The following is a 27,647-nucleotide window of genomic DNA, read 5'->3' on the forward strand; positions in this document are numbered from 1 at the left end:
CCATTACCCCACTAAATAATTTTGAACATTTATTATTATACCATTTTTCGATCAGCCCTAAATCTTAAGAAGCAAGTGAGGTCACACCCCAATCATTACATGACACGTGTTAATTTAATTAAAATATATTTTTTTCATTTAAAAATTTTTTCCTTTATCTTTTATTTTTTTTTATTTCTCTCTCTCTTACTTTTTGAATTTTAATTTTGATATATCTTACATTACATTTCATTTCATTTTTCATCTCCCGCAAGTGATTAATCCATTCATTTCCTTTTTTTCCTTCACCTCCCACCCCCCATGTTAATTTGAAACCCACTTCTTTTTTTTCTTTTCTTTTTCTTCATCTTCTCTGATCAAATTCTTTATAAAATTCATACTATTATTTAGACTTCATTGAATTATTGATAACGAAATTAATTATTTTTTAAGAAAATTTAGAATTTTGAAGGTACCATCAACTACTCATTTTTCATATATATTAGAAATGATAATTTGAAAAGAATCAATTAATTTCTCAAAAATTGAAAGAGCTTAATTGAAATCGAATAAAAAACTATATGATACTTCGTAATCATCTTGAAATCTAATAAGTTTATCGAATTGTTCGAAATGTAAGAAATATTTAGATAAAATTTTAAAACTAAAGAGAGTAAAACTAGTAGTAGTAATAAAAAAAAGAAAAAGAAAGGTGAAGTTGTGATAAAAATGGTGATATAAAAAATAAGAACCTTCAATGAATGGAGTTGACAATGAATTTTTGAAAGGAAAGAAGAAAGAAAGAGAAAAAATAAAAAGGAAAAAAAGTTAAAATAATAAGAAAATATATTTTATAATAAAATATTTGTAAAAATAAAATTATATTAGTTATTTTAGGCTGCTCACTCTCTATGTCACATGAACGAAAAATGATGTAATTATATCTATTTAAAATTGTTTAGTGGGGTAATAGGACGGTTGCAAAGTTAAGGTGTCTTTTTAAAAATTCGAGACAACTTCAATGATAATTTTATGTCTTTTCTCATGAAAATTACTTAATACCTTCATACAATACCTTAAATTACGATCACAATTATGTTAAGCAATATTACAAATATCACAAAATTTCAAGTTCACAAAATGAGAATAAATCATATTTTAGTAATCAAACAATGGTGTATCAACATCGAATGTTGATCTAGTATTTAGAGGTATTACAATAATATTTTATAACACAAACATAAATATATAATTTTTAACAAACAAAAATTACAAGTACTCTTTTTGAATGATGTATTTATCATATTTAAAATAAATAATTATTCACCTTCAAATATAAAAACTAAACTATTGTAATCTTAAGGGTGTGTTTGGTATGGGGGAAAATGTTTTCCATGGAAAATGTGTTCCTAGAAAATATTTTCCTGGAAAACAAGTAGATTTTGGACTTATTTTCTCATGTTTGATTGGTGAGTAGAAAATATATTAATGAAATGATTTTTAGTGTTTGATTATGAATGAAAAATAATTTTGAGAGACATCTTTTATTTTTACTAGAGTAAAAAATAATTTATGAAATTAAAAATATTTTTTTAAAATAAAATTATTTTTTTTTTGGGTGGAGGTGGTGGTGGGGTGGGGGGTAGTGGGTGGGGGGAGGGGGAGGAGTGCAAAAATAATAATTTGAAGTTGATAGTATTTTTAAAAAACAAAATTAATTTTTTTGGAGGTTGGGGTGGATTGGGGGTTGGCCGGGGAAGGGGGGTAGGAGTTTAAAAATAAAAATTTTAAGTTAAAAATATTTTAATAAAGCAAAAATAATTTTATGGGGAGGGCTGGGGCTTGGGGGGGCTGACCTGTGGTGAGTGGGTGTGTGGGTGAGTCAGGGATCAGGTGAAAAAATAAAATTTTGAAATTGAATTTTTTTTTACAGTTGATGTTTTTTTTCTAAAAAAAAATGTAATTTGAAATTGAAGGAGAATTTCGAAAAATGTTTTGCTTAATTTTTGAAGGGAAGTCATTTTCCTTGACTTTGAGTAGAGCCGTCAATATGGGCTAGGCCCGTTGGGCCGGCCTGACCTAACTCGGGATTTAATAGGGTTGGGCTAAGATTTTTGGAGCCCATTTAAGAAAAGGCCTAGCCTGGCCTGAATAAGTCTGTTGATTTGATGGACTTGAGAAATATAGGTAAGGCCGGTCCGTGGGCCAATAATAATTAATTAAAAAAACATAATAATATTAAAATTTAAAATTAAAGAGAGTCCAAATTCAAAATAATTAGGTTAATATTTTTATTTATACATTTATACTTTTACTTGAAAAAAACCCTTAATAAATAGAGATAATTTCAGAGACCTTACTCCAGGCTTCGCTCTATAACACTCACCTTCCCTGTGGTTTACGATATTACGTCTACCTCCCTTATTTTCCTTTTTTTTGTAACCATTATTTAAACCTATTTAAATAAATATAAATTAATTTAGATTTGACAAATTTACCCTTATATATGAATGTTTAGATCTAATTTTCAATGATTTATCTTTATTCGTTGGATCATGTTTCTTCTTCGCTTGTGTAAATGTTTAACTAGAATAAAATCTTATCGTTCTTATCGAATTTCTTTCTTGAAAAGTTCAATTGTATCTTTTATTTGAAGAAATTATAGACGGAAAATGATGGGTTATTGTGGAGAAAAAATTTACATAAAGTGAAGGTGAAATAGAGATAAAGAGTTAATACTTGGTAAAAATATGAGTCAGCTTAGTTGAAGACTTTGATCTTTGTTGGATTAAAAAAACAAGTGTTTGCGTTTAATTTATTTTTAAAGTATATATTAAATGAGTTATTTTTTTATATAATATTTATTAAAAAGAAGAAATTTATATAAAAAAGAATAAAATTGTCAAATCTATATTAATTTATATTTATTTTACATAGGTTTAAAGAATGACTACAAGTAAATGAAAATAAGGGAGGTAGACGTAATATCGTATAACAAAGGAGAGGTGAGTGTTATAAAGGGAAACATGGAGGTATCTGAAATTATCCCTAATAAATATTATAAAAATAATTTTATTTTGATTTGATTAACAAGTACTAATATTAACATAATGGAATATTGTTTTGTCGATAGTTATGATGATATTTTAAATTATAATTTAAAATTTAATTTAATAAATATAAAAATATATATATTTTTTTTATAAAGTGGTCTAACTGGTCAAGCCTATAACTCACGTACTTGTGGATTGGATCGACCATTTTCTGACCCATGCCAAAATAGGCTTGCCCGGCTTGATCTTCGGCTTGATCCGTAAAATGTCAAAATCTGTATAGGTTAATTCGGATGAAATAAACTAGCCCATATTGACAGGTCTAATTTTGAGAAAAATAATTTAATTTAAAAAATATTTTTCAAAAACTTTTATTTCCGTGTAACATAAAAATTGGAACACACTCTCTTACTCTCTATCTCTGTCTAAATGTGTCTCTAAATGTGGACTCAATTTCGTATGTTTAACAAAAGATGTTCGAAAAGAAAAGGAAGAAGAGTCATGGGAGAGTCATAATTTTGGTAAAACCATTTTCTTCCATATCCCACTTTTCTCACTTTCTTCTCCCACCACACCCCGATCTATCAACCCAAAGAGAATAAACTCCCTTCACGCCTACTGCCAATTCCCTTCCTTTCCCTCTTCCGCAGATCTCTAAACCCACCAATTCTTGTATCAATTTCTCACTTACCTGTTTGCATTTTATGCTCCCCGGTATCTATGTAGAAGCAGCTTTTAGTTGCGACCAAACATTTTTTTTTCAGGTGTATGTCAAAGGTAGTGTATATATGAAAGAGTGACGATTAGGGTTTTGGATTTTTCTTGTGGTTTGTTGATGGTATGGATACGCAAAGCTGGAAAGATGTGTACAAGGGCATGTCATCTGACAATATCAAAGGATTGGTTCTCGCTTTGTCCTCGAGTTTATTCATTGGTGCTAGCTTTATTATTAAGAAAAAAGGGTTAAAGAAAGCTGGTGCTTCCGGTGTCAGAGCTGGTACAAGCCTTTTAAATCTTAAGTTAAAATTAAATATTCTTGTACTTGTAACTGTATTTTTATTTTGTGTGTCTTTGTGATTTTCTTTGCGACTTTTGCTGCTTAGGCTATGAGGTGAGATTCATTTTTATGGTGAAAACTAGCTGCTTGTGAATATTTATGGCTAAACAGGTGCATACATGAGTTTTGAAATGAACATCATAAGCTTTTATCGGTTACGAGTTCAACTGGTGAACTTCTGAATGTGACAAGTGGCCTCATTTACACAGTACCAATATGGTTATCGACTGAAAGTTAGAAAGTGAACCAAAGTTTTTTTTCTTCATTATTTGACCTCTCCACTGTAGACACGATCAGCTTAAGGGTATAGCCTGCATGTTGCTCAGTTCCTTGACGCAGTTTCTAAACTGAACTTTAATTGCAATAAAGATGTGCCCAAAGTCTTATGGGATTGTAGCATAATAGTAGCAGTCAATATTGTTATATCAGTTAAGTAGTAGGAAGAGTTGTCAGGTAAAGGAAAAATAAGGTGCTATATAAGCGTGTATATTAGTCTGGAATTTGTCTCATGGAATTGAAATCAACTAGAATTCTTATCTAGATTTAATTAGAGGTGTTTGGTCCAGTACCCGGTTTCCCCCTTAGTCTACAAGAAGCCTGCTATGAGTTATCTCATCTTTGTAGCTAGTGTTACGGTCTAAATTACAGAGTGCTGAGGATTTTCTTAATATTAACCCGTTCCAGCTGGAATGTGGAGATGATGTTGAACTCTTCAGATAGCTGCTCCCTACTCTTGCTGTTACTTGGCCATGATCCTCATCTTATTGTCCTTCCGATGCTATATGGACTTGGTTGAATCCAGTGAATATGAAATATTAGAATAATCATTGCTGTTTTAAGTGGTATTTGGATTGAAATGGGCATCCTGTGGTAGATGTAATGTAGCTGTAATGTAGCCTCAAATGTTCAACCAACAAATCCATCTATAATCATTGCTAACCCTGTTTGCATTTGTTGTTTCTTAGTACTAGAGTTGCTTGGTTTCAATTTTTGTTTTTTCCCTAAAACATTTGTTTGGAAGATTATTCATTACTTAGAACAACTATCATCCACTTAAGGGCAGCAGGCCTAATGCTTAATCTTGGAACTTATATTAGGAAATTTAATGTGTGATATTTGGTCTTTCATGTACATTCACATTAGCTTTTTAGGACTTCTATACTTACCAAGTGCCCTTTCAATCCCCCTCATGGTTTATAGTGCTGTTCTTTCAAAACACCATTTGGTGATACATTGTTTGTGTGACTTGACATAATTTATTTTTACAGGTGTTGGAGGATACTCATACCTGTATGAGACACTTTGGTGGGTGGGCATGATAACAAGTGAGTTATATACTCCAATGCATTTAATAGATTCACTTCTTATCCCCTGTATAATTACAGAAATGGGAACACCCCCTTTTGCTTCTATACATTAAGTTGCATATTTCCCCCGTACATGCTCTTTGAAAAAGAACAATTTTGTGCTTTTTTTGATTAAGATTTAACTTTTCTATTGCCCCATTAGATCATCCGCTTGTTCTTGTAATATGCATGATGTGATTAACCTCTTTCCTTTACTTACCTTTCTTTTTTTTTCTTTTTGGAGAAACTGGTACTGTTAATTAATCCTCTCCCTTGCCTTAGAAATGAATAAGGATCTTCTGGTTCATCTTCTTCTTTACCGAAATAAATAATCAAAATAAAAATACTTCCTTGGCACAAAGTTTATGAATTAAAGGAAGACTTTTGAAACTTGTGGTCTTAAACATGCCATAAAATTTCTGTGGCTTTAAGACTTCTAACGACTAAACTTATGGTTTAAATATGCCATAGCATTTGTGTAACTATAAAAGTTTCTCACTAAGGGTGATTAGAAGTTAAAAGTTACCAAACAATTGGAGGTTTTAGAATCAAATTATTCCCATACATAAAAATGTATCTCCTTTTTTCGTGGACATACCAATAAGGAAATCATGTCATATACATTGGTAGGAAGGAGGGAGTAGCAATATAAAGTAAGAACTAATTTGTTGAACATTGAATCCAGCATCAGGGCCAACTATTAAGTCTTTTTCTCTGAATGGCACGCTGCTATCTAATTCTGAAACTGCATCTTGTTTTATATGTTCAATCTCTGAGTTATCTGGTATTCATACAACCAAAGTTTAGTTTAGGTAAGAACAACTTCATGAAAATATTATTTGCCCCAAACTAGTAAGTCCACTAAGTGGGTGTTTGGATTGACTTACTTTTAGTGACTTTGGCTTTAAACTTAGTTCTGGAAGTGTTTGGATAAACACAAAAAGTGTCTTTAAGCAATTTTAAAAAGCTAAAATAGTAAATAGAAAGCCAAAAGTCATAAGTTGGGGGTTACCAACTTACCCCAACTTATGACATGTGACTTTTAACTTATAATTCACTTAAAAAGAGCAAATTCAAACACCCCTAACTAGCTTATCTGTCTAACAAGATCCTACTAGACTACAAGGGGCGAGTGTAGCACTAGAATCGTAGAATGATAAAATTCTAGTAGAGATTGAATATTATGGTAACAAAAGTCTTCCTACTAGGAGGTTGCTAGCCTAGCTCACAAAGGCACTCCTGCTAACTAATTGCCCGGCTTAGCGTAAACTCATAAAACATATGTTCTATAATAGAATAATTCTACTAAAAATATTTAGCACACTATACTCGAGCAATGAAGCAAGGACCTTCACCCGTTATCCCATGTCTTGGTCTCTTGGAGGGGAAGAAACATGAGATAATTTAGCTACAAGAAATTTTTATCACTCCATAATTTTTACAAATGATAGAAGGTAGAAACAAAAGATGTCTTCCAACTAATACAAAGTCTCCTTTGTATAGGAGATGGAAAGCTACTAAAGTCCTACCACCTACACTTGATAAATTTCCATAAAAACAAGTGGAATAAAAATAACATGACAAGTTAGTATCCTTTTTGAAAAGATAATATTTACATAATCCATTTTGGTTGCTCTTTCATGACCAAAAAGTCTTGTTGTTTGACGTTTATATCCTTTTTGAAAAGACAATATAGAGTTAACTATGTGAGCAAATTGTCTTTGTATACTATCCAACAGTGAGGATTGTTTCAATTTGATCTACAAAAATATTAGTAGAGTATTAAAAAATATAATCTACACAACACCTTCCTATAGTAGAGTATTAAAAGATATAATCTACACAACCACCTTCTAGGAAGGGTTCTGTTTGAATTAGATCTCGAATTATCATCCTCATACTATTAGACAATTAAACATTTAAATTTAATAGTCGGTGCTACGTTAGAGATCCTTTCTTAAATCATTTAACATTTTTATAGTAACATGATCGAGAATTGTTGAATAGATAAATCTTCCATTGCTTCAATCCCGTCGTCACTATAATCTTGTATTATTTCATCAACGTCACTTTGAAATCTGGTTGGTAGTGGTTCACGACCCAAATTTCTTCTCTCGGCATTAATCCAATCTCTGAATAATACCGATATCTCCAAGCTATCTACTGCTAGCGAATGCATATGCTCTCCAATTTGAAACCTTGCTGCACTAAAAATGCCTTTCGAAGCTACCGAAGACGCTTGAATAGCTAATACATCTCGAGCCATCGGTTGAAGTTTTGGAAATCCTTTGCCGCGATTTCTCCACCATGCTAGAACATCATCAGTAGGTTCTGTATTTTGATTAACATATGCATCAAAATCATTTTTATTATTGTGAGAAAGTTCAAGATAAAAATCTAAATAATCATCAGTATTATCTTCATTAAGTCTATTCCTAGAACTTTCAGGTTATTGATCACTTGATAAATTTATATTAGAATTATACAAGTCATACAATTTTCTAGCTTCAAATTTTATGTTATCTTATACTTCTTGACAACTAGGAATTTCATCTTTTTCACTATCAATATTCAAGTTAAATTATATTTTATCAACCATCTTAGATGCACCTACATCTTTGTAATGAGGGTTTAACAAACAAGCGGTCGAATAAATTTGAGGAATATGAATATAATATTTTTAAATTTTTCAATCAATTTCTTAATAGTTTCTTGAAATCTTTGTTTATTTTTAAATTTATAAAATTTAGAAGAAATCATACAAATATCATATAAACAGTGCAAATTGATGGACTATAAAGTACAAATATTCTTTTGGTAGTTAAGTAAAAAAATCTTAGGAAATCTATGAGTTCATTTATGTCATACCAATCACTATCATCGAGTCTATATTACATATTTGAATTATGAGCATTCTAAACCATTTGTAAGGATTTTCTATATTCATAAGTGACTACAAACATTTCATATAAAGAATTCCATCTAGTAGACACTGTTTTTGGAATTTTTCTAGGTGGAAGATTATATTCAAAACAATGATTTTGAAAATCTCTACGCCTAGACTTAATTTGACATTTAAATATAAAATGACATGCATTTTCAACTTTCATGCAACCGTTATGATATATTTGTATACCATCTCTAACAATCAAATTAAATATGTGTGCATCACACCTAATATGATAATCATCACCATAAACAGGGCAAAGAGTAGGTTTTAACAATTCAAAAGCAACTGTATTATTTGCAGCATTATCTAAGGTGATACTACTTATTTTATATCACATATTCCACATCTTTCTAAAATATCTAAAACTATTTGAGCTATATAACAACCAGGTTTTTTTGCACCTGACAACATTTATAACCTAAAATTCTTTTTTGCATAATTCAGTTTTCATCAATCCAATGTGCAGTAACAGTCAAATAATCATTATCGTTTATACTGCGGTCTATATCAGAAGTAATAACTATTTTACAATTATTATAATAAAATAAACAAGGAAGATATTGAAAATGTTGTGCTTGATAATCAAAATCCTCATTAAAATTATCAAACTGTCTTTGTAAATGTTCACGATAAGGATCTAATCTAGAATTACTATCAATGCTAAAAACAGTATCATTATCATGTGTGTAACCCTCCGTATTCATTCTTACTATAGTAGATTTTTTATTTTTAGATCTAGAAGAACTACCGGTTTTTTGATTATTGGAGGATGTAAAGTTATACATATTTTGAACACGCTAAATTGCACTTTTTTTACCTTTTCCTTTTTGAACAACATTTTTACCGGAATCCATATACAAATATTAAACGTGAGTAGATTATATATAATACGAAAAATGTAATGTAAACAAATAATTATTGCAATATAATTGAGATGTAAATTATAAGTTGGAACGAATGTACCGAACGTCTACTTAAAAAAGTAGATGTTTATGACCGCCGAAAATGGAAAGTTGAAAGTTGAATTTTGTAGTTCCAAATCGAATTTTTAAAGACCAAAACTGGAATTTCAACAATTTTAAGAGATTAGAGAGTAAAGAAGTAGAGAGTAAAGAGTTGAGAGAATAGAAGATGATTTTGTGAATTTGTGATTGAAAAGAATGAAAGTTTAGGGGTATTTGTAGGTAAAAAAGGGTTAAAAGTGTAATTTTTCAAACTTTGAGGTATTAAAAAAGTTGGGGGGGGGGGGTAGGGGGGTGTAATTGGCTGCAAAAGGGGCAAACGGTAACAAAATTTTAAAAATAATTTTTTTAAAAATTGGACCGGACAGGAACCGGGATCTACCGGACCGGGACTAATCGGTAAAACCCGATTTCCGCCCCGTTACCTGTCCTAGACCCCGTACTTACCGGTCCCTACTGGGACTAACCGGAACGGAACCGGACCGGTAACGGACCGGGACAGACTGGACCAGATTCCGGTTCCTACCGGTTCCGCTGCCACCCGTACTCATACCGGCAAGCCATAAGTCACGAAATGAACCTACTATATGTCTCAAATTCGGATGGGTAGTCTCAAATTGGGAAAGGGTTATAGAACTCAAAACGAGTGACTGGGTCATCATAGGAAAAGAGAAGGTCATATGGAAGAAGAATCACCACATAGCAAAAGATATTTCACAAGAGCAGAAAATAGGAGACTGAAAAATAACGCTAGGTTCAAAAACAAGTATAAAGAATAGCTATAGATTAGAGAAAACAAAAAATTTGCACAAATCATTAAACCTTCTAACCATTTTACATCACCATAATTTCCCATAAGAAAAGAATTTTTTTGTACACATTAAGCCTTCTAGACATTTTACCTCACCATAATTTACCATTAAAATCCAATTTCTTCTTTTAAGGCCACCTTCTTTTGTCTACCTGTATCATGCCAAGAAATACTACTATCCCATGCCATGCAAGTTACTATTCAAGTGTGCCTTTGTCATAAAAGAAAATTATTCCATTATCTTGCCATACAAATCTGACTGTCCTATGCCATGCAAGTTACTATTCAAGGGTTCTCTTGGCCATGTAATTTACTATTCAAGGGTCCCTTTGTCATAAGACTTGTTCTCTAGTTCATGAAGAGATTCCTACACTGTCTTAGACCTTCAATTTGTTTATTATTCTGATGATAAATTTATTAAATTATCCTATTCTGTGCTGCTCCGTGTTTCTTCCTTTCCTAATATGAGGTGATGCGAGGGGGAGTCACAATGCTACTTTCGGAAAGATGGCTCCTAGCAGTCAATAAGAAGGAAGGCGCAGAAGGCTTGACAATTTGGCAGGGCTTATAGTGGACAAGTTGGAGAGAGGCAGTCACTAGATGAGGCATTACGGCTGCCCATTTGATCTCTTCTTAACCTTAATAAATTATGTTAATTCCTTTTTCTCCCATGAACTCAAGAAACTTCTTTCTTCCCCTAAACATCATGTTAATGCCGCTTGACTTTTCTGTTGACGTTGACAAGATCTGCATGGACTTAGAATTCAACTGTTTCTATCAGAAATTAATGGTTCCATTGACATTACTTGAAGTTGGTTGACCAAAATCTGGTACCATTTCTCTTGTATTTCTTACTAAATAGAAACAAAACATAGAATGGTAATGTTGACATTATTTGGTGTTCCTAGTTAAAAAGGAGAATTCAGTTCCGAAAGAAGATGCTGCTACTTGTTAGTACTTATTTGGAGAGTAGGTCTTTTATGCAGGATCGACATGTTTCATATGTGTACCTAGTATCTGTCAAAACTCTTGACTGTTAATTGAAGTATCTATACAAGTGTAAGACTGAAGATAAACTGTGTTTGACTGTATCTCTTGTGACATTTTGTGGACATATGATGTATACAGTCTCCATTAAAAAGTTGCTTCATATTTAAATTATTTTATCATTTCTTTCTCTTTTTCATTGTACTTGGCTCTGATTATTTTGTTTTCCGGCAAGTGTGTCTAGATATGAATATTTTGCTGGGGTCTGATTCTTGAAGATAGAACTCTGACTGCTTGCTGCATTGCAACAGTGATTGTTGGAGAGGTTGCTAATTTTGCTGCTTATGCATTTGCCCCTGCTATTTTAGTTACTCCTCTTGGTGCACTCAGTATTATTATCAGGTATGGTAAAAGTTTTAACTCATTCAGAGTTCTAACTTTATGGTTTTGATTATTGACGAGTTTGTGTAAACCACAGTGCTGTGCTCGCTCGTATTATTTTGAGAGAGAAGCTACACACCTTTGGAATTTTAGGTTGTGCTTTATGTGTTGTTGGGTCCATCACAATAGTGCTGCATGCTCCACAAGAACGTGAGATTCAATCTGTGAAGGAAGTGTGGGATCTTGCTACTGAACCAGGTAGTTTCTTTATTCATATTGTTGATGGTGTTTGTTCCTTCTCCTTTTCTACCTGATCTCTCAAGCTTAACATGTTGTCAAATCTGCTGCAGCTTTTCTCCTCTACGCAGTGGCGGTGATAATAGCTGTCCTAATTCTTATATTCCACTATCTTCCCCAATATGGGCAAACACACATTATGTTTTATATAGGAGTGTGCTCACTAATGGGTTCTTTATCGGTCTGTAACTATTCCTTTCCTGCTTTGGTTCTTCCAATTAATTGCGTATTTGTATTTTTCTAAATAAAGAATTGTGTTTTTGCGTTTGTCCTATTTCCTACATATATTTTTCTTATTGAGATTTCAGCTTTACTGTGACAGGTTATGAGTGTCAAAGCACTTGGAATTGCTTTGAAATTGACATTATCAGGAACAAATCAGCTAATATATCCACAGACTTGGGCTTTTACTTTGATTGTCATTGTGTGTGTTCTTACCCAAATGAATTACTTAAATAAGGTGTGTCCTCCTTATATCCTTATTTTCTTCCTATGTTCTTCAAACATATTTGCTATCTGCTTAATGAATTTGTGCTCTATGTTCTTCCAATTAATCTGCAGTTTGCTTAATACATTTGTGGTGGCCTGTTTCATATTAAATAGAAGAATTAACTTAAATAATCAGTTATCCGATTATTTTAATTCAGTAAAATGATTACTTTTGTGATAATAATTTAATTTCAATATGATTTCTATTTAGACCAGATTGATACTAGTGGATGGATATATAAATATAAGACGCTTTTAAATAAAATACTACTTATTAGAACTCTTCCTGGGTGGAACTTGCCATTCAATTTCGTCAAGAACTATCATTTAAATAATTTTGTTAGTAAATAAAGTATGAGTGAATAAGTATGTCAAATAATAAAATACTCTATAGATTGATAGAAAATAAATAAGATATACATGCAACCATACTAGCCACATAAGTTAGTTAGTGACCAAAGGAAAAAGAAAAAATAAATAACAAAATAACATAACACAAGACAATCTTTTATATGCGCATTGCTTCTAAGATAGTGAATGAGATTTTTTTTCCACTATGCTACACCAAATGTTACGACAAAAATAGTACATTGCATTTAAAGAAAGATTAATCAATACCTTTGTGAATGAACTATCGCAAAAAAGTTCTAAGATATGAAAACTCTAAATCTGAAAATGCTTAAACATAAAAAGAGAAGAAGAAAAAAAAAACTTACATCTCTTATATGTCACTAAAGGGGTGCCTGTGGAACTTAGAAGTATGCTAACTATTAATCGAAATTCAAATTTCTCCCAGGCATGATTCCCAACGACCTTTCTCTCTCCTACTTCCTTGGAGAGTAGAAGCCCTCCTCTCCGACAACCTTAGTCAGTGTCAGCCCTTCTCTTATAAGCCACCAATAGCCACCCATTGTGGTTATAGTCCAAACACCCTTGAAATTCTAAGATGGTGGAAAATATAATTTACTTTAATGCTAGTTTCAAATCCTTCGACATCACCAGATGGGATACTGCGAAGTGGTAGTGGAACAAATGGGTAGAAAGGAGTAGGAAGATGATATGTAGGTCATCATTGAGTAGGAAGGCAATGGAGTGACTATGTTTCTGCCTAAAGGAAGCATCAAAGGACAATTAGAAGGAAAGTAGAAGATGGAAGTTGGCAGAATGCAAAGCTGAGCTCTTTTGCACGAGGAAAAACAGTGAGTATAGGAGATTTATAAGCATCATATCACTAAATAAAGGAGGTCATACATGCCTAATCATCCCCGAACAAGCACTAAATGCTGGGTGGTTGGATATTGCTTTTAAGATTGATAAGTTCATTATATGCCAGAAGAAGAAGGAAATTTCACTCTAGAAGGTGACTCTGCCGGCTACCCTTATGCGAGAGCTCTACAACAGAGTAAATGGCAGTCAAGGAACCTATGTGATGCTGAAGTCAGTTACAAGGAAGGAAAGATTGGGATGTCTGTTAAAATACAACTATATGAGTTGCTCCAGAGATGCTTAGTTGGTTTTTGCATGGAGAGGAGACAAAGGAAAGACCAACTCTGGTTGATATTTTTAAGGTGGTCATCTTCAAATTGGACAAGGCTTTTGGAGTCGATGTATATGAATTGACCAGCGAGATGTTCTTGTTCGAATCCCCGAATAGATTCATGACAGAACAGACCAGATAAGGCCAATGGAGATGGAAGAACTACAAATTCCAATTTGAATGGTGGAAGCCAACTACAAGATGTACACTCGTAGTTTCTGAAGTTAAGGAAAGCTGGATTAGGGTTGTGGGAATTCCATGACACCTTTGGTCGATATTTCAAGAAATAGGCGAGGTCTATGGGGGGTTAGACTACTACGGAGAAGGAAACAAAACTCAAGAATCATTTGAAGTAGGCTCAAATTCTGGTGGCAAATGATGTGAGAAGCATATTAAAGGAAGTAGTGGTGGCACATAAAGGAGTTATCTTCCACTTTCGGATCTGGGTGGAATGAAAACCTATGTTCGAATTGTCATTGGAAAAAGAAATTACCACCGCTGGAGAAGAAACGTCTTTGTACCATGAGATGGGTCTTAACCAGCAGATCTTCGGAAGTTCCTGTGATGATGTACGAGAATCCCCTCGATTTAGGGATTTTTACTGGAGTAGACATGTGGACAGCAAGCTAGCGACAATTGGGAGAGCTAATTCTCACCTCATATGTGAAGGGCACGTGAGTCAGTCAAAGGAATTATCTGACATGGTCTATGTACACAGACCTAATGGGAAACAACCAATAAAAATGTTAAAAGGCCCAGATCTGGCTGGGCTTGTTATAACAAATAATTTCCAAGGAGAAAAAGATGGAGAAACCAAAGGCCAGAAGGTAAAACTCTTTGGAGATGACATATGAACGCGCATGTCTCTACATGCAGCAGTGCCAATTGGATAATAGAGAAATTTTTAGGCAGAGACAGTTTTGTGGATTATGGTTAACACCAATGGGGAACCCTCGACGGAAACAGGTGAGGAACAAAGATCAGCAAGAAGAGAGAAATTGCGAGCTTCTTAGAGCAGACACAAGTAGTAGTGGAATAACATCATAGTGCACGGACACAACAATTGTGAATTTGGGGGTGGAGGAAATGGATCCTATAGTGATGCAACATCATATCACATAGGAAAATGAAAGAGACACTTCAAACTGTGTTCAACAAAATTTGATCAAACTAAGGGAGAATTTTTGGGATTGATATCCAAGGGTACGAAGAGGAGGCTACTGAGCTACTAATGCAGATTGATAGTTGTAGACAAGTAAGGAGAATGGAGCTGGATGTGGAAATTAAGAAGATAAAGATCAAGGGTGCACAACAATTAAAGAATCTTGTAGCTTTTGACGTTAAATTCAAGAGTTCTGGGAAGAGGAACATGGGGGGGGGGGGGGGCTCACTAGCTCTAGTGCTTGATGAATTTCAAACTAGTGTCTTGGAATGTTATGGGGTTGAATAATAGAGATAACAGGAGATTAATAAACAATCTTATAATGGGGTGGAAGGCATATATTATCTTCTGCAAGAGACAAAATTGGAAGGGAATGTTGTTGAGGTGGTTAAACAAGTTTGGGGAGGGAGGTGGATTAGCCATGATGCATTGGAAGCAAATGGGAGGGGGATCATCTTATTGTGGGATGAAAAAGGGCTTGGAACGGTGAGGTGCTTGAAGTTGGCACATACTCTATCATATGCAAGTTTGAATCACAACTCCAAAATTTTAAATGTCACACAACAAATGTGTACGTACCAAACTGCTACAAAGAAAGGAGATTGGTATGTGAAGAACTGGGCTCTATGAAGGGCTTACTAGAAGGATCATGGGCCATCTGTGGGTCTTTAACGTCTCAACATTTCCCTCGAAAAAAAGAATTACATAAGGAGAACAAGGGGTTATGAAGGAATTCTTAGATTTCATTGAAGACTTGGATTTAATTGATTTAGAATTGGATGATGCTACATACACTTGGTTTTAAAAGGTGATCAACAAGGAGTAGCATCCAGAATTGATAGATTATTATTGTCCAAGGAGTGGGATGACAATTTCAATAACTTGAAACAAATCCCACTTCAAAGACTGAGCTGAATCATATTTCAATAGCCCTAATAGGAGGTTCTTGAGAGAGGAAAAAGAATTATCTCAAATTTGAAAATTGGTGGTTGAGTTAGAAGGGGTTCATTGACAAAGTCACATGATGGTGGAACTCTTTTAGCTACACAGGCAAACCAAACTACATCTTGGTATGTAAGCTAAAAGCACTTAAATTTAAACTCAAGGAATGGCAAAAGGGGTGGGGGGTGGGGGTGGGGATGGGAACTTGGTAATAAGAGGAAGAGATTGTTGGATCTACTGACAACTTTAGAAGCAGATATAACTCTCACCGAAGAGGAATGACCAAAAAGGCTCAATTGCTTATTAAATATGAAGAAATGTTAAAGAAGGAAGTGATATCTTGGAGACAAAAGTCAAGAGCTCTTTGGTTAAAGGAAGGGGACAAGAATATACAGTTTTTTAACAAGATGGCTAATGGTCATAGAAGTTATAACAACATAGACCAACTCATGATTCATGGGGCAATCACTCAAGATCCACATAGAATTCAAAATGAAATTGTTGATTATTATAAAAGTTCGTATACGGAAATTAATCAGTGGAGACCTATTTGCCAAAATTTGCAACTTCCAATCCTAACAGAAGAGGGCAAAATGTTATAGTAGTTTTGGTGAAGAAGTTTTAAGAGCCCTAAAATTGTGTGCAGTAGATAAAGCTCCTGCCCCTGATGGGTTCACTATGGGGTTTTTCGTGAAATGTTGGGAGGTGGTAAAGCAGTACAGGATAATTTTTAGAACTTCTATGATCAAGGAATTTTTTTTGAAGAGCTATAATGCAACATTCGTAGCACTAATCCATTTTTTTTGATAAGGAACATTCGTAGCACTAATCCATAAGAAGAAAGGAGCAAAAGAGCCAAGAGAGTTAGGCCTATAAGCTTGATTGGCAGTATCTACAAACTGATTTCCAAAGTCTTGACTGAGAGATTGAAAGGAGTGGTGGACAATCTAGTAGATTCCCAACAAATGTGCTTTATAAAGGGGAGACAAATCATGGATGCTGCCCTGGTTGCTAATGAAGTTGTAGATTCAAGACTTAAGCAAAAAAAGCTTGGTATTCTTTGTAAATTGGACATTGAGAAAGCCTATGACCATGTGTGCTAGAGTTACCTTCTAAATCTTCTAGAAATGATGGGTTTTGGACAGAAATGACCGAAGAGGATAATTTATTGCATCTCAACTGTGGGGTTTTCAGTACTTGTGAATGGTTCCCCAACATGTTGCTTTCTAAAGCAGAGAGGGCTTAGACAAGGTGATCCTCTGTCACCTTTTCTATTCTATTAGCAATGGAGGGACTAAACATAATGATCAAGACAACCAACCTAAGAGGATGTATCAGAGGGTTAGAAGTTGCCAAGTGACAACATGGAAGCGACACACCTTCAATATGCAGATGATACTATTATTTTCTGTGGTGCTTGAGAAGAGCTACGGAAGTATTTAAGGGTAATTGTTGTGTTGTTTGAAGGAATATCTGGTTTGCTGATCAACTGGAGACGGAGCCTAATGTACCCTATAAATGAAGTCACCAACATAAACTGGCTAGCTACTATACTTGGTGGAGAAGTTGGCAGCCTGCCAACAGATAGAAACATGGGATAGTGTGATATAGAAGTGTAAAGAAAAGCTAGCTAGGTGGAAAACTCAATACCTTTCAGTTGAAGGAAGACTAAGGGTGTGTTTGGTATGAAGGAAAATGTTTTTCATGGAAAATGTTTTCTTGGAAAACAAGTAGATATTTGACTTATTTCTCATATTTGGTTGGAGAAAATATTTTCCGAAAAAATATTTTAGTGTTCGGTTTTTGAATGAAAAATGTTTTTGAAAAATATTTTTTATTTTTTACTAGAGTAGAAAATAATTTTTGAAGTTGATTTTTTAAAAAAAACACACTTAAAATTTTTTCCGTGGGGGTGGGTTCGAGGGTCGGGGTGAAAAAATTAAAATTTAAGTTGATTTTTTTTAAAAAAAAACAATATCAATTTTTATTTTTGGGGGGATGGTTGGGTGGGGGGTCGAGGGTGGGGGGTCGAGGGTAGGGGTGAAAAAAATGAATTTTTGAAGTTGAAGATATATTTTTTTTTAAAAACTTAATTTTTTATTTTTTTTGGGATGGGAGATGGTAGAGGGGACCGAGGGTAGGGGTAAAAAAAAATGAAATTTTGAAGTTGAAAATATTTTTTTAAAAATAAACTTAAATTTTTTTAGGGGTAGGGGAGCTGGTAGGGGGTGAGTTGCGGGCTGGTAGAGTGGGTGGGTGGGGGGCTGGTAGGGGAGTGGGTTGGGGGCTGGTAGGGTGGGGTGGTAGGGCGGAGGTTGTAGGAGAGTTTTGAAAAATGTTTTCCTTAAGTTTTGAGGGGAAGTCATTTTCCTCAAATTTGAGGAAAATGAGTTGATTTGGAAAACATTTTCCAAAACATTTAACCCAACCAAACATGAGAAAATTGGAAAATATTTGTCGGAAAATGTTTTCCTTCTTACCAAACACACCCCAACTCCCATTAATTCATTCCTTGATGATTTATTAACTTATATGATGTCTTTATTACCCATCCCTCCAGGGGTTATCAAAAGGTTGGACAACATTAGGAGAGTTGTTGTGGTAGGGAAAGAAAGAAAAGAAAGGGTACCACTTGGTAAAAGGGAAATGTGTGAAAACTACTTAGAAGAATGAGGCTTGGGGGTGAAGAATTTGGAATTTCAAAGCAAAGCTTTGAGGAAGAAGTGGTTATGTAGAGATGCCAATGACAATCAGTTGTTGTGGAGCAGGGTCATTGGTGCCAAATAGAACTGGAAGACAGTTGGATGACAAAGGTGGTGACTAATACATATTAGGTCAGATTATGGAGATCTATAAGAGACATGTGGGATGAGGTGAGAACTCAAAGAAGAAAGTGGTGAATGGAAGAAAGACCATGTTTTGGAAGGATGAATGGCATGAAAAAGACAAGCTTTATCCCAGATATTATTATTAATGTAGCTTTGTTCCAACAAAGATCGATAGCAGTCTTATGGATACCACAAGGGTGGTTCTTTGCCTTTAGGAGACAACTAAATGACTTGGAAATTATGAGAGTTTGATTAGCTTCAGCTTGGGGAGGATATATTATGGTGGAAGGGTAACAAATCGGTATTCAAAGCTAACAAAACTTACAAGATGATGGACACCTAGTAATCATAATCTAAACTGGCTATGGAAGCAAATTTGGAAAAATAGGATACCTTACAAAATATCTTATTTCGTTTGGTTATTGGCCAAAGAAGCAACATTGGCTCAGGACAATGTAATGAAGAGAGGGATAACTTTGTAAGGAAACATATGAGACAGTGAACCATATGTTTCTACACTGCACTTACACTCGGAAGGTATGGAGAATATTTCTATGTCTCAAAGGCATCTTTGGACCATGTTAGGAAAGTCTCTGAGGCTTTGAAGAGCTGGGAGAAAGCACGAGTACATGCTAAAAACAGAGATAGATGGAGAATTATCCTTGCTACTTTATGATGGTCAGCCTAGAAAGAGGGGAATTCTAGGTGTTTTGAGAGCATCGAGAATAGTGTGCATAAGGATAAACTAAATTGCGTTTTATTATGTTTTTCGTGTAACCAGTTATACTCAAATGAAACTGTTTGTACAGTTGATGTTTTATACTCATTAGAGTATAACTGATTATACCAAAAAACAAAAAGTAAAATGCAAAACTTTCTGCGCATTGTTCTCTATGCGCTCAAAACATCTTGAATTCCTTTCTTCAAATAGCCCACCAGATAGCCCCCGGGATACTTTCCATCTACCTGTCTTTAGCATGTACACCCAGTTCCTTCCAGCATTGTAATGCCTCAGGCACCTTCCTGGGCATTGTCCAGGAGATGCCTTTGAGGCTAGGAATATTCTGCAAAGATGATGGATGTACTTACAATGTAAAAATAGATGTTTAACCATCTCAGATGTTTCACCACATAGGAAACACCTGGAGCCCCCTCTTCATAACATTGTCCTGTGTAAGGACTGCTTCCTTAGCCATTAACGACAAAAAAGGAGACTTGTGAGGGATTCTGCATTTCCATATTTGCTTCCAAGGCCATCTTGAGCACTGTTGATCTGTCTGATCCATCAACTTGTCGGCTTTATTGACTTTGAACACTCCTTTGTCAGTTCCTGTCCACCAAAATTTATCCTCTCATATCTGTAGTCTAGTGGAAGTGTTTACAATGTTTAGAATTCAGCGACTCTTACTATTTTCCAATCATTAAGTTGTCTTCTGAACGTGAAATTCCATCTTTGTGATAACCATAGATCCACTATAGTGCTTTATTGAATGCATGCATAATTAGGTTGTAGATGTCTGGAAAGCGATCTCCCATGTTGCCTTTCTAATGCCAAATGTCCTTCCAAAATTTGGTCTTGCTCCCATCCATTTCGTTTGCCTTTGAGTTACTTTTAACTTCATTTCACAAGCTTCCGATGGACCTGCATAGGCTAACACCATAAGGAGTGGTTACTACTTTAGTTATCCAATTGACCTCTGCTTCATATTTAGATCCAATTAGTTTCCTCTATAGCATCTTGAGTTGTTTGCATTCTTTCACAACCACTTCATATTAAGAGCTTCGCTTTGCAATTTCAGATTCTTTATTCCCAACCCTCCATTTTTCTTGCTTGTCATGACTTCCTCCCATTTAACCAAATGGAAGCTTTTCTTTGCTTTGTTGCCTTGCCACAAAAAATTCCTCTGACACTATCCAACTTTAATGACCCCTGATGGGATAGGAAATAGGGACATCATATAGGTTGGCAAAACATCAAGTACTTAGTTATAAGGGTCAATCTACCCCCTTTGATAAGTACTGAGACTTCCACTTGGCCAATTTCTTCTCACTTCTAAATCGCACTATACCATATGTCTATGGACTTGGATTTGCCCCCCAAAGGCTGTTATCACTCCTTAGTTATCCAATAGTTATAACATTAATTTCTTTTTAGTATTAGTTAGTTTTCTGTAATAGTACAACTATTTTCATGTAATAGTGCAGTTCTTCATTTTAGCTAAGTTAGGAAGCCATGTCCTAGTTTCTGCGGGTAGCTATTTTATAATTGTTGCATTTAAACTATTGTGTGTCTGAGGAAATGAAAAAAAAGGAGAAAAGTAATTTAGTTTTTGAGTAGTTTAACTCAAGAGATTGCAGGTTCTCTCTTAACGAACCAACACCATAGGTCGTAAGAAGAAAACTTCAGATTCATATTGCAGCATCCAGTAACTAGATCCTTAACAAGGGACCATAACAAAGGCATTCCCAAGTATGTATTAGGCAGAACCCCTATTTCACCACCCAGAATTGATGCTAAACAACTCATGTTGTTTACTTCATTAAAAGGATACATTACATGCTTCCTCCACTGTATATGCAAATCGGAAATACCTTCAAATCAGACCAGAATCAGTCTTAGATACTTCAGTTGATTCTCCTCAGCATTACAAAAAATAAGGGTATCATTAGCATATTGCAAGTGTGTCACTTCTAGTCTCTCAGCACCTTCTCCGGCCACATGAAAACCCCTTAACCACCCTCTCAAGTTAGCAATTTTTATCATTTTGCTTAAACCCCCCATATTGATCACTGATCAGGAACACAAAAAGGTAACAAGGGATCACCTTATCTGAGCCAAAACAATATGCCTGCTTTATGACCCCCAAAAAAACTAAAAAAAGAAGAAGAAGAAGAGCCACAACAAATGCATAATGCTACTAATATTTTCACAAGCTTTTTAGATTTCCCCCCATAATTTATCCAAGTCAAAAGAATACCCTATTTCATGACCCCAAACCAAACTTAAAAATAAATTTAAAAGAAAGGGTACAACGAATACTAAAAACTACTAGATTTTTGTAAAACTTCTTTTCTTGGTCTTGAAGAGATAAAAATGTTTTTGGCCTGTCTTATTCTATCAATCCCAAGCTAGTCCTCGTTATATTTGGTTAAGCTCATTTAACCTTCAATTAAGCAATGTGTAGGATTTAGTCCTTCAATTACCGACATCAAATAAAATAACTGCCTGTTCAATTGCAGAGGGGTAAGTTAGGTATTTCATGTTACTTTAATTGCAAACACTTAAAAAACGCCTTCGTTTTGTTCTCTCCTATCTCTAATTCTCATCGTCTTCCTCAATAATATTTTCCTTCATCGATCATTTTCTTTCTGGCATTCTTTCTCAAGAAAGAGCAAATGTTTGCTGTTTGTGATATTTTGTTAGATTCTTCTTATTCAATTTTTTAGGAATAATGAATTTTGAATGGCGACAATCTTTAGCCATTTGTTAATGATTTCTTCTTTATCTGCAAGTGGGCTAATCTCCACTTCTTCTCCTCTTTCTTTTGGATCTCGCATAGAAGGTCGGTGCTATGGCTTCCATAATTCCAACCCTTATATACCTTGTAAACCTGCCCCACCACTTCGATCTTTTTTTGTTCTAGTTTTAACAAATTTGGAAGACACTACTATAGAGAAATTTGAGATTAATACGAAACATGTTGCTAGGGGTGTGCATCGGTCGGTTCGGTTCGGTTTTACATATAGTCGGTTCGATTTATCGGTTTTAAAATATGCTAACCCAATAACAAACCAATAAGACATTTTTTATCGGTTTATCGGTTTTTGATGTTATCAGTTCGGTTTCGGTTAACCCAATAAGAAAATGTCGATCAAATAATATATAATAGTACGTATGTTATAATTACATGTTACCAACTTACTGCCAAAACATAATGAAAAACTTTGAATGTTGATTAAATTACTAACATTCACAAACTTGCAAAAGCTATCGCCTACAATTACGAACTAGAATTAAAACTAAAATAAAATATTGCAATGAGACAATCTTGAACAGTTGCTTGATCCACCGGATAATCAACAAAGTTCTCACCAATTTCCTAACAAAAAAATCATATAGCCTGAAAAGCTAATATTGAATCTATTTATGTATTAAATTATGTATATTTAATATTGAGGAAGGGTAAAGTAGTAAATAACTATCGTCTTATTGGATTATCGGTTTCCCCAATAACCCAATAGGAAAAATCGAAACCGACCCAATAACCCAATAATTATTTTTTCTAAACCCATTAAAAACCCAATAACCCAATAACATTTTATCGGTTCGGTTTACTGGTCGGTTCGGTTTTTGCACACCCCTACATGTTGCTTTACACAACAAAAAGAAAATCAAATCGGCTAGAAAAAAGATTGTACATGATCTAGAGATGGATCTTGAAATAATCCTCTAGAATATATTTTATAAGAAAGAATTAATGGAGTATAACCATATTAGAAATATAAATACGTGATTTGCCCCTCTGCGATGTAAAAAATCGTTATTTTATTTGATGTCGGTTGGTTAAAGGACTAAAATCACATACATTGCTTAATTGAAGGTGCACTTAATCGAATATCATGAGGACTAAATAGGAATAATATAATAATACAAGGACAAAATGTTATTTTCCTTCTCTGTATTGTTGCAACTTTATCCAAAAGGCAAATTTTAAAGTTTTTTTTAATATTACTGTAAAAATAAGGGAAAATGAACAAGTACCACCTCAACCCCGAAATCCCAGAGACACACTTATACTATACTAAGGTCCTGTTACCCCCTTGAACTTATTTTATAAGTAATTTTCTACCCCTTTTCGACCTACGTGACACTAGTTTTAAAAAAAATCAACCAGCGTTGGGCCGACAAGATAGTGCCACGTAGACCGAAAAGGGGTAAAAAATTTATTAATAAAATAAGTTCAGGGGGTAATAGGACCTTAGTATAGTATAAGTGTCTCTGAGATTTCGGGCATAGGTTGAGGGGTACTTGTGCATTATCCCTAAAAATAAAGAAAACTATTCAAATTTCATTGAATAAAAAATTAAAGAAAGCTAATTCAATATTATCAAATCACTTTAATCCTTACAACATTAATTTTTTGGTCTAAATGGAATATACGAAGTATGTGCAACAATCTTTTTTTTTTAATTTTCGAAATATGTATTGTTATAATTTTAGGTTTTTTTTAAAAAAATTTAGTTTAGATTCTCCCCATAATTTATCCAAGCCAAAACAATATACCTGCTTCATGACCCCCCCAAAAAAGGAGCCACAACAAATATATATTTTTTCAATTTTTTTTAGATTTCCCCACCATAATCTATCCAAGTCAAAGCAAAATCCTTCTCTATGACCCCAAAACATTTTTAAAACGGAGAAGGGCCTAAAGTGCGTCATAACTATTCGAAAATGGTAAAAAATTACCCTCCATCCACCTTTCAGTCTCCAAATACCCCCGACATCAACCTTTTGGCTCAAAAATGCCCTTATTTTTAACTGCCACACTCATAAGGTGGATGAAGGGTAAATTTATACCAAATCTCATAGTTTAAATTTTAGCCCCTTTTCCATTAATGAGCTGAATCTGAATGATTAGAATTCGAACCTAAAAAACAAACATACTTAATGAACCAGATCTCCATTAAGCAAACAGATGAGGCCTGAGATGGAATCAACAAAAGAAAAAGTAAATATAAGGTAGAACCAGAAAAAGGAAACATTAAAAAGTAAAAAGAACAAGTTGGAAAAACAGAGGGCCTGTACAAGGAGGAGACCTTTATTAGTACAGGATAATTTACTGTTAGGCTTAAATTCCCATAGTTAACCATGGTGGAATCAACCTGAGCAAAACTTAGTAAGGTTTAAGCTTTGCTTGTTTGATGAAATTCAATCTTGTTTATAGTCATCTAAGGATGATGTTTTCCTTGGATGCTTTTTAGTCGCTATTTTATCTATCCCTGACTCTTTCTTTGATGAATCTTCAATGCAGGCCCTGGATACATTCAATACAGCAGTTGTCTCTCCTATATACTATGTCATGTTTACCTTTTTGACTATCTTAGCCAGTATAATCATGTTCAAGGTGATTCTTTGATCATAGACATTTTAATGTTCAGTTTTGCTTTATGAATAGTAAAAATACGTAATGTGCTGTGACTGAACTCGGTTACACATCAAGTTTGCCAAAGCCTTCTCCTGGTTGTTTCACTATATAATTGGTTCTCTGTTCTGGCCAGCTTAGGGGGTGCGCAAATATGATTTTCTTTCAGTCCATTTGAACACAATAAACAGGGACATGCATGATGTTCGGCATATCCAACTATAACTGGCCATTTAACAACATATTGAGGTCTTGAGTGGTGAATCCTTGAAGACAATTTTTTTTTTTTGAAATTAATCCTTGCATGCAATTTGTTACATGTCTTTAGGACAATTTGAAGCTTTTTGAGCATCCATATTTATTATTTTTCATGGTAGCTTCAAGGTATCTTATTCTACTCGTTGTGTTTGAGTGAACAGGACTGGGATAGACAAAACCCAACTCAAATAGTAACAGAAATGTGTGGATTTGTGACTATTCTTTCTGGAACTTTTCTTCTTCACAAAACCAAAGACATGGTTGATGGTATGTTCTACTGTTTTTCTTTTGTTTGGGTGAACAGGACTGGTCTCGCCAATTTCTCAAAGCATCTCTTAATGGAATCTAATACAGGTCCTGCCATGCTGCCTGTGCGACTTCCCAAGCATGGTGATGATGAGAATGGTTTTGGGCAAGAGGGTATTCCCTTGAGGCGGCAAGATTCCTTGAGATCACCATAATGTATGATTTTTGTATTTTCCTTCCCTATTCCCCACCAACCTGTCCAACTGTTTAACCGCCCAATTCAGCTGCACCAGTCCATTCTCATAGTATTTTCTTCTCAGAAGGGACCACACTCATATTGTATACAATTGGGGGACTCTTTATAATATTCAGCAAGAGAAATGAAGGCGCTTTCTCACCCTTCTTGTATCGATAGAATCATCAGAAACTTGTTCATGTGATTGCTAAGCCTATTGTACAGAAGCTCAGTTCTCTATGTATTTCCGAGCAGATTGGTTCCAGGCGCACTATCTTGACATACCTGTAAAAATAACTAGTATATTCGATCGTTTAACAAGAACTAAATCAGTTGGATTTTTGTATGCTCCATCAGCCATTAATGTAATAGCTTTATCCTACTTCGTATAATGACTATCATTTGAGCTAGTTGCTTGACATTTGTAGTAGTAGTTCACTTTTGTATGGAGCAGGAAAAACTACTACTATGCATCTCATACACATAGGATAATTAAGCATTACTTGTTGGGAAAATTGAATAACAATACAACCAGCTAACTTACATTGCAAAATTATGGTCCAAAAATTGCACTGCAATTCTTTAGTCCAAACAGAATATTGTTGATTTGAGTCTTCATTGAAGTTTCGAATATTAAATTTGTGTTCTTTAGTATTATTTGAGTCGGATTACGATATATGCTACCATTATTGACTGAAGAAACTTGAAGGGAATAGTAATGGGTCTTGAATATGACGGATTTCTAAATGAATTGGAGTATAAAAGTATTAGGAATTTTTTCCTATGTCAAAGTGAACTTAGATCTCAATTTTTGTGAAATTCAGAGCCAAAAATGGTAAGGGTCTGATTTTTGGATATTATCTTGTTCATAGAGTTCTAGGATGATATTCAAATTTTCAAAAGGTTTTTAATCCAAAAAGCTAAGCTGAATTAGTTTTAGTAAATGGAAAAATATCAAAGAAGGGAATGAGTATAAGTGATACCACAAAGGCACAATATTTGAGGTCCTTAGGTACACAAACTATCAAGTTTGGCGATAATTCAAGCCTGGCATGGGGACGGGGACGGGGACGGGGACGAAGTGGGACGGAACGGGGGATGGGGAAGGGGGATTTCGGGGGGGGGGGGGACTGAGATTGGGGGGACGAAAATAGGTCCCATTTCGTCCCACTATATATACGGGGTGAGATAGGATTTGGGGGGATGAGACAGGAGATTTTTTTTTTAAATACTTATTTATTTGTAATGAAATTATATGTTTTTAGCTAATAAATTTTAAATTTAACTATTAACTTTTAAATTTAAAATTAAATTTTCAAATTTCAAGTTTCAATTTTCAAATTTCAAGTTTCAATTTTCAAATTTCAAGTTTCAACTTTAAAGTATTAAAATTCAAATTTGAGAAGTATAAATTTGTATTTTAAATATTCTAAAGTAATTTAAACTTGAAATTTCAAATGTCAAGTTACAAGTTTCAAATTAAGTATTTTAAAGTTAGTTTAGTACTTTAGTATATATTTAGTTGAATGTATTAAAATTAAAATGAAACACTAATTATATAAAAAGAAACTTTAATAAAAGTTAAAACCTTAAAAATTTATTCAATAGAACTTAGAAGTTACAATTAACAAATATTAGTGGAGTAACTAATCTACGTAACCACCTTATAGGAAGGATTCTGTTTCAATATGTTTTAATACGTAAAACTAATATTTATTACAAATATTAGATGAGTAACTAATTTTACGCAGCCACCTTCTAGGAAGGGTTCTGTTTTAATTAGTTCTCGTATGTAATCTTAAAAAATCCATTTTCTCCTTTAAATTTCAATTCTAATTGTCGCATCATATCGATGGTGAGATCCTCCGATGCTGGCAAACTTGCTCGAAACTCTTGTGACTCTAATTCATCATCACTGCATTCAATTTGCGTTTTGATCCAACTTGCTTGTTTTTTTAGTTTACTTTGGCAAGTTATTATTCCT

General features: G+C 34.1%; 1 protein-coding gene across 6 annotated transcripts; it reads left to right on the plus strand.

The window, feature by feature from the left end:
• Positions 1-3,401: 3,401 nt before the first annotated feature.
• Positions 3,402-26,055, plus strand: LOC101261668 (probable magnesium transporter NIPA3). Of its 6 annotated transcripts, XM_010329225.4 has the most exons (10): positions 3,428-4,029; positions 5,358-5,414; positions 11,457-11,547; positions 11,624-11,784; positions 11,877-12,004; positions 12,146-12,283; positions 24,814-24,906; positions 25,344-25,449; positions 25,537-25,644; positions 25,749-26,055. In XM_010329225.4, the coding sequence occupies exons 1-9, from the start codon at positions 3,873-3,875 to the stop codon at positions 25,641-25,643; spliced, it is 1,038 nt and encodes a 345-aa protein (XP_010327527.1). In that variant the 5' UTR covers positions 3,428-3,872; the 3' UTR covers position 25,644; positions 25,749-26,055. The 6 variants fall into 6 exon arrangements, 5 of the variants coding, with proteins under 5 accessions (XP_004248845.1, XP_010327527.1, XP_025883473.1 ...); XM_004248797.5 differs by having other exon boundaries at positions 3,402-4,029; positions 25,537-26,055; XR_011211859.1 differs by lacking the exon at positions 25,344-25,449 and having other exon boundaries at positions 3,435-4,029; positions 25,487-25,644.
• The last annotated feature ends 1,592 nt before the right edge of the window (positions 26,056-27,647 follow it).

This window comes from Solanum lycopersicum, chromosome 10, assembly GCF_036512215.1.
Source record: "Solanum lycopersicum chromosome 10, SLM_r2.1".
Classification (NCBI taxonomy): Eukaryota; Viridiplantae; Streptophyta; class Magnoliopsida; order Solanales; family Solanaceae; genus Solanum; species Solanum lycopersicum.